This window comes from Asparagus officinalis, chromosome 3 (assembly GCF_001876935.1).
Source record: "Asparagus officinalis chromosome 3, Aspof.V1, whole genome shotgun sequence".
NCBI lineage: Eukaryota > Viridiplantae > Streptophyta > Magnoliopsida > Asparagales > Asparagaceae > Asparagus > Asparagus officinalis.
In genome coordinates this window covers 35,523,443-35,541,633 of record NC_033796.1, presented here as the reverse complement: position 1 = coordinate 35,541,633, position 18,191 = coordinate 35,523,443, and the positions used below count along the sequence as shown (strand labels likewise).

Here is an 18,191-nt window from a genome sequence, read left to right as displayed (position 1 = left end):
GTGACGTCTGATCTAAAAGCTTCTTACGAAACTTGTGGATTGGAAGGCACAATTAAATTTTGTTTAAACTTATCCTGGCGTTGCAGGTTGACTGGTAAATTGCAAGGAGAAAGATGGCAGTATAGATTAATTTAGAAAATGGAATTTATCGATTTTGGTTATTCTTTCATTGCCCAAAACACCACAATTGGAAATACCCTCTCACAGATGACAACATAGGCATAACAATGCAAAAAAGATATGTCGACCAATTTGCGATGCTGTTGTCTCAATTAGCCCTGGAGGGCAAAAGATAAATAAAGGATGCAAATCCATTTCCCTGTTGTACATAAACCTTAGGTGAGGGCAAAGGGAAAACCAGTCTCCTGTTTCAATAAAATATACTGCCTAAAGAACATGAAACCCGAACCAAATAACCACTCAAATGAAAATTGTCGCCACATATACTGCAGCAGCATCCTTATAGGGACAAATAGCATCCTGTATCCAGCTCCTAAATCTCTGAGAAGATAAAGAGGCACGGTTTAGCATCGAAGAATAATATGGTTATGCGAAAGATGAATTTAAACTGAACTCTAAACTAGATATCTGCTCACATTTACAAGCTCCACATGAGACCATCAAGGTCTCTGGGTCATGGTAAAAATGGGGTGTTCACGAAGGTCACAATCATGAGTTGGGTTTCGATTGTACTTCTTCCTTCCAGCCTTTTGTGAGCAAATCATAGTTTATAGATGCAAGCTGCGATAGATTCTGAACACAAAGACAGACACATGTTAATAAAGAGATCCTAGTGTGAGATTCTGCATAAACACAAGGAAGAAAGACAGCAAATGGATACAAAGAAGAAATTTATACTCCAATTTAAATTTACTGTAGAATAGCTATAAAGGAGTCGGTCAATTTTTCAGCCTGGAACTTCATAAAGAAAACTCTAGAAGACAGGCTAATTATTTTCATGTTTAGTTCAAATACTACGATAGAAACCAGCTACTTATTTTCCTAGCATTTATATTTCCTTGGGTACATAATATCATTTTCTGTGAAAGGTAAATTGGCAATGTATAGATGTAAATCGTTGAGGAAAAGGATATCCATCTTCCCTTTCTGTAAGCTCTACATTTTCTTTGGGATCAGATTGGTAAAGATTTGGGTGCCCCAATGGTCATAACATGCGATAGGCAGACACTCCACTCACAATAAGAATATAATGAAGAGTTATTACCACTCATCATATCCTGTTTACTGCCGGAGGGATCATATTGTAAGCTATTCCTCTATGATAATATAGGCGTTCAAGTTAATCTTGCACACTTTTGAACCACTGGCTATTCTTGGCTACTATTTGGAGAGCTTAGTGCTAATCTAGAATGAAAAGACCGTTTGGAGGCACTTTTACTCTAAGCAATATAGTATATGTTGCCTTGTCACTCAACAAGAGTTTGCAGTTCATCGTTATTTACCAAGCAATTTAGCGGGTTTTTAATGCTCCATCATGTACCTAGAGGCAACCGTCTCCATAAAGTGCTACAACAACTAAAAGACCAGAAACCGTAACTGATGCAACTGGGATGAAAATTTACCTTGAATGAGAAATTACTGAATGAGTAATTGACAGATGACTCAGATTCAACCTCTGTGAGACCTCCGCTCTCTTCTCCCTGAATTGTGGTCATGTCATTAAACTCAGTGAGGAGTTATTGGCAATGGTATGACTATAAGCATGAATCATGATAAAGACTTTAAGGTTGCTACTGTAACTATATCTGAGTGGATCATGGAAATCAATATATTAGGTTGCAGTTCGTACCAGTTCATCATGGCGATTGCTCTCGTAACTACTGCCTCCACTCATGCTTCCATTGTCACTAGAATCCTCATATTCACTGGCTTCGTTAATGTATTCATCTGATGGATTCCAAGAGTAACGACTAGTGAAATAGCTGGTATCATGTGCATTCTCGGATGAGGGAACAAATGCGGCCTGCAAAGTGGACAGAACAGTTTAAGCTGAAAGGGGGTCAAAGGGACAAGAAAGGAAGAACATGGTATCATAGTGGCACCTTCTGTCTGGCAAGTGTATCCCAGTTGATATTTTTGAAAAAGACATGCTGCTTCACCTGGAAAAGAAGGACTTCAGACATTTAAACTTACGGATTTTAGGATTTTAAGCAGTGAAAAGAAGAAACAATTACTGCTAGCAAAAGCAAAGTACCTCTGGTGCTCCCCTAGCCCCCAGCCTCTGGTTAGGATCTTCAGTTAACAATCTGGAGAAGTAATTGGAGGGAAACTTCAGAAATTGAATAAGGCAACAGTTGACCTCATTCCTTTGACAAAGGAATATGCACTAATGTTACATGAAAATTTCAAGACGAGAAAACTTGAAAGCTGGCCAACTAAAGAGGAAAGAATTAAATAGCTCACTTGCTGCTAATGCTCATAGTGAAATTCATGCTTTCAAGATTTCCAGGCAAGGGTGCCACTGCAAATTTTGAAGCGTAAATTTCATTTTAAGCCCCCCTGAATGTTTTTTTTGTTTGGGGGGGGGGGCGGGGGGCAGCGGGTGTTGCACGATAAACCCCCTAAACTTGTCTCACTAGCCCCAAAAATAACACTGATATATTTTCCAAGCATTCAAAAGGATGACGATATCCCTCAGTTACTTAAAAATTTACCAATTTACACTTTTTGGGGGTTATATTTTCAAAAAGCGGCATTTTGCGTCATATCACCATTAACGAGTAACATTATCAGGGGGTGTGTTCACGCAGGGCTTTTTTTTGGTTTGGGGGGGGGGTGACGGTGGTTATGAGAGCACCCCAAACTTTAGGGGGGTTAAGTAGATAAACAAAATCCATGGGGTTATGTGCGAAACCCCCCAAGTTCAGAGGCGACAAGCGAAATTTACCCTAATTTAGAATCCACCTTTGAAGAGGATCAATCTGAAGGAAAATGAAATACTACTTTTAGATTTTGTAGCCTTTGGGTTGATAACATGTCGGAAATAGGTCATTTAGCTTGAAAAGGAAGTTATATGGGAGGATTGTATTTCATTCTTATATGTCGACTGGATATAACAATGTGAATCCAGCAGGGGCTCAAGGGACATGGGCAGAGAAACTTTCAAAACAGAAGACATCATTAAGTAAAACTCATAGCAACACAAGCATTCTAGCTCTTTGGCAGCGCAGGGTACACAGGCACATGTCTGCGCAATATATTAGTCCACAAGGCAGTAGAAAAAACTGTCGTACATGCTACATTTCATCTTAATTGTTAATCAATTATTATATTTCCAACAACTTGAAATATATAAATGAAAACTGAATTACAAACTGAAAAAGAAGTGCCAAAACTATGGAGGGATGGAAACCAAAATGTAGTCAAGTTTGTGAAGAATTCTACAGATACAGGGCTATAGCTGAACTCAGCACGCATAAATTGCTTCATGAGATAAATAGGTTTACTGAAAAGAATCTGTTGTCTAAATTATAACTCAAAGTTGAAAATTATCAAAAGGAAGACAGTATTAACAATTTACTGATATTATATTAAAATATTGTTTCTTTCCATAAAGATAAAAGAAAGAGAATGTGTTAAAATGGGTATATAAAGATTGTCAAATCACAACTTTTTCTGTATATCTTCTTTTTAAACAGAGTTTTATACATAGAGTGGTAACTGAGTCCTTTGGTTCAATAAAACGTTGTTCTTAACTGAGTCTTGCAACTTTTAGTGCAGGCACAGGTATAACCCCTTCATATAGTAATAATTAAGCTTACCGTCGCTGACCAGAAACACCTCCTTTCCCTCAACCCCAGCAGCAAAGAAAAAAGAAAAGGGAAAAAGAAAAAAAAAGAAGCAGAGGCCGTGTGCGAATGAGTGAGAAAAATCAAATTACTAGGAAATTTCAAGAGCATTAAGTTCTCACTTGTCAATTAGATCATAAGCTTCATAGCTCATCTCTTCAGGTACTTGAGGCCAGGGTATCTTGCGATTCAGAATGTTGTCAAAAATAGTCTACAAGGAAAGAAATAAAACCAAGGAATAAATGGGTGATTCTTACCATGTTGGCCAAACAATATCAGATAAACTATTATATCATGATATATGAAGTGCAAGAAAAGCTGTTTTTGCATGAAAGCAACGCGTAAGGATCAAGGTAAGTTTAAACCTTCACTCAAGCTATTTTGATCTGCTGAAAGCAATGTTACCTGGGTACTTCTATTAGGAAACCGTACTCATACCCATAACTGTACCCAAACCGTTTGGACACTTCTTGGATATATCCATATGCTTATTCGGGTGTATACTAAATTATATAATACACGTTTTAATTTAAAACACTTCTCATAAACTTCTTGGATGTATATTCTAAACTTCACATCAATTACACACACACACACACACACACATATACAAATATATTATATGTAAATAAAAAAAATGATATTGATCGTATGTATATTATTAATTTTAATACATATAAATATGCATAACATACATATATAAAGCCATGTCCCCATACCCTACCTTTTACATTTTGTCATGTCCCGCAACCGTACCCATGCAACCTAGGCTTAAAGGATAATTACACAAAAATGTTTACCGTTTTAGCAGCCTGTCCCCCTAAGTAATGAAAGAGCGCATAAAATAAAGTGAGAGGTTCATGGACCAAGTAAGAGCAAACAAGTGCATGCTTGTATGAGTTTTTTTTTGGGTGTGTGTGTGTGTGTGTGTGTGTGTATATATATATTTAGTTCCCCTTCTGGGTATTAAGTAGTCCCTCTTCACAAATAGTCCAGTCCGGGTAACAAAACAAACATAGAATAAAATGGTGGGTCCGGACTGTTTTAAAATAGTACCCTCACTATCAAAAAAAAGAAAAAGAAAAAACGAACACACACATGGCTTTAGAGGCATATCGAGAAGAAGTAACAGTATTAACAGCACAGATATATCTGATTTTGGCATTTTGCAACTACAAAAAGAAAGCAGAAAAATGGATAAAAACTCGAAGAAATAGGAAACATGGAAAAATAAATAAATAAATACAGACTCGCTACTGACAGTCACCATGGTGTTGTCGGTGTGCTCGCCATTGATTATCACGATGTATTGACATCATTCATTACTGCTTTGGCATCCTATTGGATCAAGGCTCCTCAACTGCATAGATTTCTGAAGAGGAAAAGAACTGTGTGTCGAATTTGAGGGAAATAGGGCTTCGATTTGAGATTTATATACTTACTGTGGTGAGTCCTGTTTATTTAATGTTCAGATGCTGTCTCTCTGAAAGTTAGCATTTGTTTGTTCGATACACTTACAGGAAGAACCTTAAATCAAGAGTGTGAATTAAGAAAAGGGTTGGTTAATGAACACATACGGATCTTCTTTTTCATCATTTTGATAGACTAAAAGCAGATTATCCCCATCAAAAAAGGACCTTTTCCTGGATTATACATTAATATCAAACTCATTTCTTTCTTCAAAACATTTGGTATAATCCATAATATCTAGTAAGTACTCAAAATCAGTTCAATCTTTCATTTTTCACAAATATGTGCAGATAGTATCCCATCAATATCTATATGTTATCTGTATCCATAAGAAGAAAAGAAATAGAAATATAGCTAATTTATGCTTCATTTACACTCCTATGGATACTCGAGTATGAGATTGATATATGTAACACACTATGGAATATCCTAAAACTAAGCACACGTTCAATATGTATCGCTAATGATCTAAGACTAATTAGTTTAAAACCCAATGCCGAACTATGGGTCCAAATTCCATTTTAACTGTAGATGCACTCGTATCCTCGTCTGCTTGCAAAGTGAAGATGATTATTCTAAAACCTGTTCTTACATAACTTGGAAATATTTTAAATTACCTAAACTAATGCTTTTTTCAACCATTATGGCCTTATGAATTCATGTTATAGTCTTATAGATAAAAATTAAAAACATTAACTCACATACACAATTAGTTTTCAGAATTATATTCATGATTATATTGTTATCTTGCATTTTCAGGCTTCGCCCACAAATCACAGCAATACCAGTACAATATAGCTAGTGGTTCTTAGTGGCATATTTAAAATGACAATGTATCAAGCAAGGTTTACATCTAAAGCCACTGTTCGCATCATGTCAAGTGTCACTATGTTATCTGATACTACATTTCCTATAGTATCAGTTGTTTCTTAAGAATGCGCCCAAGAGTTTACTACTTGTCACTGTATCATGACGTGCTCTTTCCATGTTTATCAGTTTGCATTAAGGATGTTTATGGCATTTTATCATGTCATTTCAATGAACAATAAAAAGAGGCTAAAAGCAATATATAAATTTAAAATGAACCTGGGGATGCTCAGCATTAAAAGGTGGAATTCCAACTATCAGCTCAAAGAGAATAACGCCAACAGACCACCAATCTGCACTTGCACCTGCAGAACATCATCAGCATAAGCATTAAGTCAACAAGTTCTTTCTTTCTCATTACTTCAATAAAGAAAACAAAACAACCCTAACTGAGTGGGTTCTACCAACCATGTCCTGTTCCTAGCAGGATCTCTGGTGCCAAATAATCAGGTGTGCCGACAGCAGAACGTTTCTTCCTTCTATCTCGCTGATTCAATTGCTCAGACACAGTAACGTGAGTCTCCTCTTCTCCAAGTAGGGATGTCCCGCTAACAGCTGGCCCAGATAAATCATCTGTACTGTTTATAAGGCCAACTTTGGAAAGTCCAAAATCTGTCAACTGTTCGGGTGAAGGAAAATAAAATTGAGAACATGATCACATAGAATAAAACCAGCTTAACATGCCCGCCAAACATGGAAGGACGGAAGAAAGAGAATATACTGGTATGAGCCGTTTAAAACCATTCAATGCTATTCTGCCGGTCTGAAAATTATACTTTTGATCCAGCTGGATCAAGGTAATCAACATAGCTTTTACTTTTAATGTGTTTGACTAAGATATCTGCATTCTGAACATCCCTCCACATAACATAGGCCCGCGGCTTAAGCAGCAGCAGTCCATAAAAAAGATGATTATACCATATCATTTTGCCCGATGTCACTGTTCTTATGTGGCCTTACTACAAGAATCCTTTAAGCAGCCTACTGTTGTTCAATCTAGTCAAGCTCCTATAGTTCTGAAATAAGATTGTTCAGGTACCACTTTCATGGCGTCACCATCATTATCAAATCCTTTTACATTGAAATGAGGTTGGCTAAGGAGCATGATTCGAAGATGAGAAAGCTCCATGGAACATGGATCAAATTCTTATGACTGACACCCAATACAAACCCTCATGTGCCAGTGCCCTACTCCCTGACATGACAAGCATAAACAGAAGATGAATACACAATAGGCCAAGTTATGATCAATGTGTAGACTGAGCTTTTCCAATTTGAAATGGGCATGGTGATGGTCATGTGATAAGGCTCAATCAGATGTTAGCCTCTGATTTGTGATATATGATGGGCTGCTTTAATTTATAAATTTTGACAAGTTGAATTATAAAAACTATGTGATGATAAGGTAAAACCACAAAACCATAGCTAAATATAATCGTCATAAATGGGGGGAAAATAAGAAAGAAATAAGAGAGTGAGGTGAAACCTATAGTAGGATATAAAGAAAACTAGTCAAAAGAAACATGCATGCACATAACTTAGATAATATAAACATTAAAGAATGTCAATTTTCTTCTTCTTTTTTCCCCTAAAAAAACATCAAGCCAACTTATTCATAATCAATTTTCTAATTATTAGGCATTGCAACACTTATGCTATTCACCTATGTCTGGACTGCAAAATAGATTACTTGGCTGGTAGCCTGGTACTAAGCTAAGATTTCTTGTGCACCAAAAAATAATAAAAATAGAGCATTATAAAGTGAAAACTATATCATATGTTACTAAAGTTACCTTAGGCGCAAGTGATAAACGATTGCTTTCCCTTTCCACCTTAATAACTAATTAGGAGAATGACAGACGTGCCAAAATGTATAACTATGTACAACTATGATGATGATATGTTCCCATAATATGTTGATGCACATGCGAGAGTTTGATATCTTCGGGGGATGAGACAATTGATAAGCATTTCTTTTCCCTATTTCTCTCTCAGAAAATGAGGATGATGAGACAGACATGCACAATACGTATAATTATGATGCCTTACATTGAATATGTGGAAACACTAGTATATCCATTGCAGATATTCAATGGAAATGTGCTAACGTCATAATTATATATATTATGCATGTCTCTCTCATCATCCTCACTAATTTTTTAGAAAGAAACAGGAAAAAGAATGGCTTATGAGTTGTCTCTACCCCAAAAATATCAAACTCTAGCATGTATGTCGCACATATTATGGGAACATATCGTCATCATAGTTCTACATAGTTATATATTATGGCATGTCCGTCTCATTGTCCTAAGTAGTTCTTGAGATGTAAAAGGGGAAAGGAATCTTTTATCAGTTGCTCCTAAGGTAACTTTAGTAACATATACCCTGGTTTTCACTTCATAATGTTATAGTAAATATGGAGGCATTGACTTAATGTTTTCTTTTAGGGAAAAAAGAAGAAAAATGACATTCTTTAGTGTATATATTGTCTAATTTATGCGTATGCTTCTTTCTTTTGACTGGTTTTCTTTACACCCTAATGAGGGATAGGAACAACTCAAACCATGGTATTCGGCAACATATCAGTGAGGTAACTTGTATACCTTGATATGTCCATCATGTGCAATCAACAAATTATCGGGCTTCAAATCTCGATGTACCACACGCAAGGTATGTAGGTATTCCAAAGCAAGAACCTGCAAAAGAATTCAAAAGTAAAAAGATGCGAAAAATAAAAGGAAAATAACTCTGTTGGAAGAATCGAGCTTACAACTTCTGCTATATATACACGAGCAACATCTTCATCAAGGCAGCCTAAATTTCTCAGCAATGAATACAAGTCCCCTCCATTCAAATATTCCATCACAAGATATAGATTTTCCCGAGATGTAAAAGAATAGAAAAACCGAACCTTAAACAAGCATAATGCAGATTAGGAGAAATCCATCAGTTGTCATTGATAGTATAAGATAAGAAATATTAAATCGTCACAGTAGCTCACCACAAAAGGATTCCGAACAGAGATTAAGATGTCACGCTCAGCCAATATGCTTTCAACAGCATTTTTGCGGATCATATCGGCTTTTTTAAGAACCTGCAATAAATTTTTATGAGAATCAGACATCAAAGTTTACTGGCATAACTGCATCATGCGTGCAAACTGAGACCTATGAAGTTGAATATATTTTCAATATAAAACTATTTCATACATCTTCAGTATGCAAGAAAGTAAGGGAAATGACTTCTCTTCGTCATTTGTGTTAAATTATAAAGATTGGTAGTAGTAAAACAGCACTCTTAGAAACTCGGGGAACAGTGCACATGTCCTCAGCCAGTAATAAGCATGCAAACACAAGTACAAAACTGAGTAGATATGTAGAACTGAATGAACTGTAAATGAGTATTCCATGTAGATTGGACCTGATCAGAGGTTCACAAGTTTGAGACTATATACCAACTCTAAACTAGTTTTTCAGAACTAAGACATCATTATAATTGGAGTCACAAACTTTTTTGATACAAAAGAAAGATAAAAATTTTAATGCAGGCAGCGACCAGCAGTGGATCCAAAGGGTGTCAAGCAAGGTTTTAAATATCGGTTATCAGGGATTTATCGGACGGCCAAAATCCTTATCGGATAGCGGAAATCGGGGATAAGTAGTATTTATCGGAGTGATATACTGGATGATGTGTATATATAATATAACAATTAAAAAATATAATCTAATCATGCTTAATAAAATATAAACATACCAAAATGTAAATCATCATGTTTAGAATCATTAACCAATTGTAGAAAGCGAAACTTGCATCATAGCCTTGAAAAAAATATAATGTTAGTCAAAATGGGCCGATAATCCCGATAATCCCGATAAAAAAGTCTAACTTATCGGCCGATAAGTGCCGATAACGCCGATAAATCGCCGATAAACCTAGAAAAACGATAACCGATTAAAAATCCAATTTATCCTAGCGGAGAGCTCCCAAATCCGATAACTCGGCCGATAATATTGATTATCGGCCGATATTTAAAACAGTGGTGTCAAGGGGTAATAGTATATACTCTTGACTTTTCAGAATCCCTTGAATCCTTCTTTATTACTTCCTCTTTTAAAGTCCCTAATTTCTGATTAGTTTGACAATTCATAACCCCAAATGAAAGGAAAAGAAAATAAAAGAGAGATGGAAGTTGGATAATTTTTTCTCATTTTTCCAAATTTTGATGTCAAGATATAATGATTCTTAACAAATTAATTTAATCTCTCAAGAATCCACCAATAACGAAGCCATTTTATTCATTAATTAGAAATCAATGTTTTTAAGAGGATACAACAAAAATGTATGCAAAAAGAAATTATGAAAAAGGTAACTTTAATTTGTCTTATGTAGTTTTGATACCCTGCCAAGAAATTATGGCTGCACCACAAGCTGCAGCCAAACAGTAGGCTGTTGCTAATAAACCTAGAAATATGTCCCCAAATTGATAATGTTATTACAGAGCCACCAAAAAATGAATTCTTGAAAAAGATACCCAGGGTTAGCAGATAGGAAATACCTTAATAGCAAAGAGGTCTCCTGTTGTCCTTTTCTTGGCTAAAAAGACTCGACCAAATGCCCCACGGCTTATAGGCTTTATGATCTCAAAGTCATCAATAGATGTGCGGTCCTTATTTATAGGGTGTATGGGACTTGTTCGCAAGCTACGAACTACATCCTCTTCTTCATCCATTACAGTACTTGTTGCATCGACCTTTTCAATATCAACTGTATCACAAAGCTGAAGGTATTTCTCCCTGTAATATTGAACAATTAAACTGTAAAGACAGCATACAACAAGCAGTGGTACTTGTTCACTCAGGAAGGTAAGGCTTTCTTCTTAGAAAACCACATGAAAGGAGAAGATACAATACAGACATAAACTTGAACATTATGGTTAAAAAAATTTAAAGAGGGAAATCATGTGTATTAGGAATCTGGAAAGGTGCCCTCACCGATGAAGTTTCTCTATTCGAGTCCCAAATGTCTGTACAGTAAGAGCCTCAAGCTTCCGGTGACTTATAACCTCTTGTAGATCTTCCACACATGAGACTAAATAAGATAAAGAACGCTCATCATCTAAGGCGGCATTTGCTATACACCGTGCAATATCAGCAAGTTCTTCAATCTGGACATTTAAAAATGCGTCAGTAATCAACATAGAATTATCGGACGGCCAAAATCCTTATCGGATAGCGGAAATCGGGGATATATCGGGGATAAGTAGTATTTATCGGAGTGATATACTGGATGATGTGTATATATAATATAACAATTAAAAAATATAATCTAATCATGCTTAATAAAATATAAACATACCAAAATGTAAATCATCATGTTTAGAATCATTAACCAATTGTAGAAAGCGAAACTTGCATCATAGCCTTGAAAAAAATATAATGTTAGTCAAAATGGGCCGATAATCCCGATAATCCCGATAAAAAAGTCTAACTTATCGGCCGATAAGTGCCGATAACGCCGATAAATCGCCGATAAACCTAGAAAAACGATAACCGATTAAAAATCCAATTTATCCTAGCGGAGAGCTCCCAAATCCGATAACTCGGCCGATAATATTGATTATCGGCCGATATTTAAAACAGTGGTGTCAAGGGGTAATAGTATATACTCTTGACTTTTCAGAATCCCTTGAATCCTTCTTTATTACTTCCTCTTTTAAAGTCCCTAATTTCTGATTAGTTTGACAATTCATAACCCCAAATGAAAGGAAAAGAAAATAAAAGAGAGATGGAAGTTGGATAATTTTTTCTCATTTTTCCAAATTTTGATGTCAAGATATAATGATTCTTAACAAATTAATTTAATCTCTCAAGAATCCACCAATAACGAAGCCATTTTATTCATTAATTAGAAATCAATGTTTTTAAGAGGATACAACAAAAATGTATGCAAAAAGAAATTATGAAAAAGGTAACTTTAATTTGTCTTATGTAGTTTTGATACCCTGCCAAGAAATTATGGCTGCACCACAAGCTGCAGCCAAACAGTAGGCTGTTGCTAATAAACCTAGAAATATGTCCCCAAATTGATAATGTTATTACAGAGCCACCAAAAAATGAATTCTTGAAAAAGATACCCAGGGTTAGCAGATAGGAAATACCTTAATAGCAAAGAGGTCTCCTGTTGTCCTTTTCTTGGCTAAAAAGACTCGACCAAATGCCCCACGGCTTATAGGCTTTATGATCTCAAAGTCATCAATAGATGTGCGGTCCTTATTTATAGGGTGTATGGGACTTGTTCGCAAGCTACGAACTACATCCTCTTCTTCATCCATTACAGTACTTGTTGCATCGACCTTTTCAATATCAACTGTATCACAAAGCTGAAGGTATTTCTCCCTGTAATATTGAACAATTAAACTGTAAAGACAGCATACAACAAGCAGTGGTACTTGTTCACTCAGGAAGGTAAGGCTTTCTTCTTAGAAAACCACATGAAAGGAGAAGATACAATACAGACATAAACTTGAACATTATGGTTAAAAAAATTTAAAGAGGGAAATCATGTGTATTAGGAATCTGGAAAGGTGCCCTCACCGATGAAGTTTCTCTATTCGAGTCCCAAATGTCTGTACAGTAAGAGCCTCAAGCTTCCGGTGACTTATAACCTCTTGTAGATCTTCCACACATGAGACTAAATAAGATAAAGAACGCTCATCATCTAAGGCGGCATTTGCTATACACCGTGCAATATCAGCAAGTTCTTCAATCTGGACATTTAAAAATGCGTCAGTAATCAACATAGAAATCCCAACAAAGAACTAGTCAATAATGAATACGAGAGTTCTATATAATACGGAGCTATATATAAACAGTTTGTATGTCATCCACACAAAACTAGTAGGGAGACTGTCAACAACAGCATGTGTTTGATCTGAAAGGAAGCACTGGGATTATATCTTAAAATACAAAAATGAGAGGGGGAGACACTAAATAAGTGTAGAATAAGAAGATACAAGTAACTACCGATTTAAAGGTAATGAAAGTAAAAAAAAAAAAAATCTTAAAACAAGTTGAAGCATATTGCATACATTAACCCTCAAAGAGAGGACAATAAATCTTATGATACCAAAGTTCTCCAAGATTCAAATAGAAAAAGAATTGAAGAACATAAAAGATCTTAAAAAAAAGTTGAACTTTTGAAGCACACAATTGCATATATCAACCCTCAAAAGGAGGGGAAAAGATATTATGATGTCAAAGTTTTCCTAGGAAACGTTATTCTGCCATTAGGCCCATTGCCAAACACCAATAAATCACTGAGAAAACAATCTGATGTAGTAGTGAGCACACGAGATGCACAAAACAATTCTACACGCATACATAGAGGGAAAATGCAACATGAAAGACAGCAACTCTCATTTCCTTCCAAGTTTCTTTGCATCAATCTCTCTGAAGTTGAAGCACACGATCATTATTCAAACTCTTTCACATATAAATAGGGTTGGCTAAGAAATATTACTCCAAAGTCGAGAAATCTTCATAAAAAAACAAAGAAAAAACTGATATAGCAACTGGGATCACAAGCTGGCTGGTAGTGCCCTGCTGTTCATGGAAACTATAGACAAGGGAATGGTCCTGCAAAACTTGATATTCAATGGTTGAGCCCCGTTCGTTATAAACCAGAATTGCTGCTGACCAAGGATCCTGTGTCCAAGGCCAGCTGTTTTCTACGTCCAATCCCCAAATTCAGCAGGGCTCGGTTCCAGATAAGTAAACTAAGACTTGATAAGATCTTATAATCCTCTTCGAGTCCATAAAATAGAAAATTAGAATAAAGGTTAATGCATTTAGGAAACATGATTCTCTTTTAGTATTCTAACAAATGTGGAACAGGTAATATTTGAACCAGCCTGCACACATATCAATATATGTAAATTTCCATTTCTAATTGAATTAGCTTATGAAATGATTTTCAGTAACTTCTCTAGAGACTGATAAAAACAGCATCAAGCAGCAAAATTCAAACATATGCCTTCCTGGGTAGACATTGGGCCAAGTATGGTAGAGAAAATGGCACGGTCTAGAACACTTCCACTTTAATTTACAAGTGGTTCATTTTTTCCCTTTGCTTTTCCCTTTTTTTTTTTAAACAATAGACCAAAGACTGATGCTAGAAGCAATCCAGACCCCTTGCAACATCTCAAGTGGTTTTACCACCATGCCGCAGTGACACTTGCAATTTTTAATGCTCCATGCGTACAAACACCGACCTCATTGGTTATATGATTCAAGTTTCATAAATTTTCATGGACCACGGGAAGCAATCATCCAAATGCCCAAAACTAGAAAAACATACGCAAAAAAGGCAAAGACAGAAGCTTGCAGTGGCATCTCTGATCATTTGTAAGGTCTAGAGAAAATAGAATAAATTCCAATTAAATAAAGATAAAAAGCAAAGACACTAGTCAGATTGAAATGGAACATATATGATACAAAACTAACTACCTGCGGAAGATCCTCGGTTTCAGAAAGTGCACCCTTTCCAGTCAAAAGCATGTCTATATGACTGGTTCTAGGTGTCATTAGAGGAGAGCGAGGAGTCATGCTGCCTGCAGATGAGGTTGCCATACCTTGATCTGATTTCGAACCAAACCGGGTCTTGCATGTCATTGGTGGAAGGTTCTTCATGTCATCAAAAATGGTATCTGCCTCCTGGAAACAGTCTAGCATATCAGCTGATTCTCTCCTGGACAAATCACCAAGTTTTGTAGAAATGACATCAGAATCTTCAGTTACGCTTGAGTGGGAAATTTTTGTGATATCTGGGCTTCCAGCTGCATTTGGGATGTCTTTCTGTGCACAAACCTCTATCATTTTTTCCAGTGTCTCAGCAATTCTGATGAGACGTTCATCAACACTCAAACCCTTCTGGTCACATCTGTCAGCAACTGCGCAAACCCTTGAATGGTCCTCCACATACAATGTAGGAACATACTCCTCACATATGCGACACATTATTGATCCCTCATCAGAAAGATTCTGTTGATCCCAGTTTCCCCAGGAAAGTTTATGTTGATGCTTGGAAACATCAGAAGCCTGGATATCAGAATCTCCAGACCCAGGTAATTCAGGCGGGTTAGTTACAATCTGATCCACATCAAAATTTCCTCTCCTATTTAATCTCTGTGAAGCATCCTCCTTCCTGTTGGACAAGCCATCTTTCATGGGGCTACCTTCTTTCTGGTTTTTCTGTCCAGGGGAAGGAAGAGGTTTCCAAGAAGCTATGCGCTCCCTGTTTGCAGTTGATTCCTCTTCTTTCGCAGTTTCATTGTTGAGCTGTGAGAAGAAGTTTACGGGTTTTATCTCCTGACTTCTTTTCCATTTTAAATTATGCTGCTCCTGGCTATAGGACTTCCTTGAAACAGCTGCTTCCATGAAGCTCCTGGTAACCATAGGGCCTTTGCCAGCTTTTCCTGGTCCAGATAAAACACTTTTATCAGCAGAATGAAGTTCTCGTAGATCCATAGCCGGTTCATCTTCAGCAAATCCACTTTCCTTATGGAACTGAAGTAATCTTGTACATCTAGTGAGAATAAAAAGCATGCGAGTATGAAGCTTCTTCAGCACCCCCATGGGGAGCTCCTGACGTCGGTCATCCAAATCTTGAACTATGCCTTCACACTGTAGCCAGAATTCCCCAGGAGTCATAACATCACAGCTCCGAGCGAGTAATAGCAAATCTTCTAAAGTTTCTTTCCACTCAGGATGGCTTTCTGCATGCTTTTCCATTATCCCAACCAAATCCCCAGCAAATACTGCCAAATCTGAGTTCACCTCTTCCTTAGCTTTCTCAAATTTCACCTGAATGACTTTCAGCACCTCCTGTATAGAACAAAGTGGGAATAAGAAAGAATATATGATATTCGCTGCAAAGATACCCATGTGCAGTCACTTCAAGGAGTAAACAAAAACAAGATGCAGAACAGAAGTAGGCTTTCTCAACATATATAATCAAACAATTAAAGAAAGGAAATACTCTTCAATGAATATAGCAATCTGTTACCTTGGAGTTATATAAGCCTCGGGGCTTCCAGAAAGGAAATGGCCGCACTCCTTTGGAGTTCAACTCATGGGAAAAACTTTTTATATCTGCAGGAAACTTTTTCCTGGGTGCACTTGTCGCCTGCATTATGGCTTTAAAACGGGGAGATTCCGACTCCTTTGGAGTTTCACAAGCATCGTAAGCAGACTGTATGTAGAAAAGGTACATGCATAAAACTAGTCCAACAAATAAGCACGAAATACTAAGAAAAGAATACTCGTTTAATATGAAAGAACAATAAAATAGCTTGAATACCTCTGCCTCTATGGTACAAGCAGCGGAACTTTTTATGCCTTCAGAATGGTTCCATGAATTTCCTGAGAACTCAATGAAATGAAAGAAAAAAACAGAAATGCATTGAAGATATATAACTAGCATATTCGATAAAGTAGAACAAAAAAATATACATAATATCTCTGAGTAAAGAACCGATAGTACAAAACTACCACGAAATATTAGGGTTTTGTGTGCAAAACTTCATAAACTATTTTTATTACTGAAAAATACAATAAACTTTTTCACTGAACAGCGATGACTGAGTGATAGACATTAGTGTAAGTTGGCATGCGATGCACATGTGACACAATCCGAACAGTTTGGCCCTTGTTTACTTTATATAATTTACACTCTCACCCTCTCCCTCTTAAAAATTATTAGGGTTATTAACTTATTATAGGTCTTAACAATGTCATTACCACCACCAGGGTAATTTTATGATAGTGTGTGGTAGTCTTCTGCAGATCTGAAAGTGATACTTCGCTTGCAGTATTAAAAGTTGATGGTACTTTTCTCAAATAAAAATAGTTTAGGGCAGTTCTTGTGCAAAACCCACAATAGTTCATGATAGTTTGTAAAAAAATTTAGCCAATCTTTAATTCGTAATACTTTTACAAGAAAAAAAATGGTGATAGAGAACAGAATGTAAGATAAACTCCTTCTTGCAAAACTAATGCGGGTTATATTTGTAAGATCTATTCAACTTATTCCACCGATGCCAATATGTCTTTTTAGAAAACTGGGTACTAGTGGTACGGTACCTAAATTTACCACTGAAAGTATATCCAGCCTGGGCAGGAGAAGATATAACATCTCATAATCACAAATAGAATTTCAAAAGCCTCTTGAGTAACTTTCAATCATGTGATCGATCCCTTGACAAATTCACACTAATTACAATTTATAGCTACCAGATATACATAAAATCTACGAAAACAAATGGATAATTGCATTTATTCCTCTCAAGGGCATTTATGATTTAACATAAACCCTTTATAGTTTTATGACTTTTATCTTCAACCCTTCTACAGGAACCAATGCTTGAGAACATGCTTCTAAAAGCATCCCTAATAGTATATACTAGATAAAGAATGAGTGTGTGATGCATGGGTATATTTGCGTATGCGCACGTGTATGTATGTTTGTGTCTCCCTCTGTAACCCCTCCTAATTTTGGTACTCCAATGGTTATTCCTGGTCCCTCTCCTATGGATGATCAAGGCTTTCAAAAGCAAAGGGTTTTCCTGCAACCGATAAAGCACAGTAGAAAATCCAAGAATCCGAAAGACATAGGGACTTCTTTGCAATGGAAATAAGAGAAATAGAGCCCGCTAAATACATTACGATATGTTTTTTCACACTTTCATTCAGTTCTAGCTATCTCCGCATCTCCTAATCGACCTGAACAACAAATGCATATCCCCTCCGCCCCTTTTGGCATTATTAACACAGTATCTTTCAGTCGGCCCTCCATGCCTCTTTGGTCTTTCTAATGCAGAGGCCACTTCGCACCTTCACTCATTTTTCAGTAGTTCACGCGCCAGAAAAAGGGCCTCTTTATTTGTCTAATAAGATAACCAATGAAAAGCTGGAGTCCTTTAGTGTATTCCATATAAAAGGAAAATAATGCCTGACTGAAACATTTCAACGCATAGCCAAGCAGTGACAA

The 18,191-nt window shown here is 36.5% G+C and overlaps 1 protein-coding gene across 1 annotated transcript; it reads right to left on the bottom strand.

Annotated features, from left to right (window-relative positions):
- LOC109833767 (probable serine/threonine protein kinase IREH1) lies at positions 223–16,564 on the bottom strand. The gene is made up of 17 exons (XM_020401571.1): positions 16,503–16,564; positions 16,209–16,423; positions 14,651–16,027; positions 12,740–12,912; positions 12,304–12,541; positions 9,148–9,240; positions 8,917–9,057; positions 8,750–8,842; positions 6,555–6,765; positions 6,366–6,451; positions 3,932–4,020; positions 2,216–2,267; positions 2,064–2,120; positions 1,811–1,984; positions 1,584–1,661; positions 597–753; positions 223–501 (listed from the first exon to the last, which is right to left on the bottom strand). Exons 2-16 carry the CDS (start codon positions 16,413–16,415, stop codon positions 670–672), a joined length of 3,153 nt encoding a protein of 1,050 aa, XP_020257160.1. The 5' UTR covers positions 16,416–16,423; positions 16,503–16,564; the 3' UTR covers positions 223–501; positions 597–669.

Bases quoted from the DNA above. Each gene is read 5' to 3' on its own strand.
- LOC109833767 (XM_020401571.1), bottom strand. From the start codon at position 16,415: ATGTACCTTTTCTACATACAGTCTGCTTACGATGCTTGTGAAACTCCA. The intron at 12,542-12,739 runs GTGAGGGCACCT...TCAATATTACAG, and splicing joins CGAATAGAGAAACTTCATCG to GGAGAAATACCTTCAGCTTT. The intron at 754-1,583 runs GTAAATTTTCAT...CTTTGTGTTCAG, and splicing joins TCAGTAATTTCTCATTCAAG to AATCTATCGCAGCTTGCATC.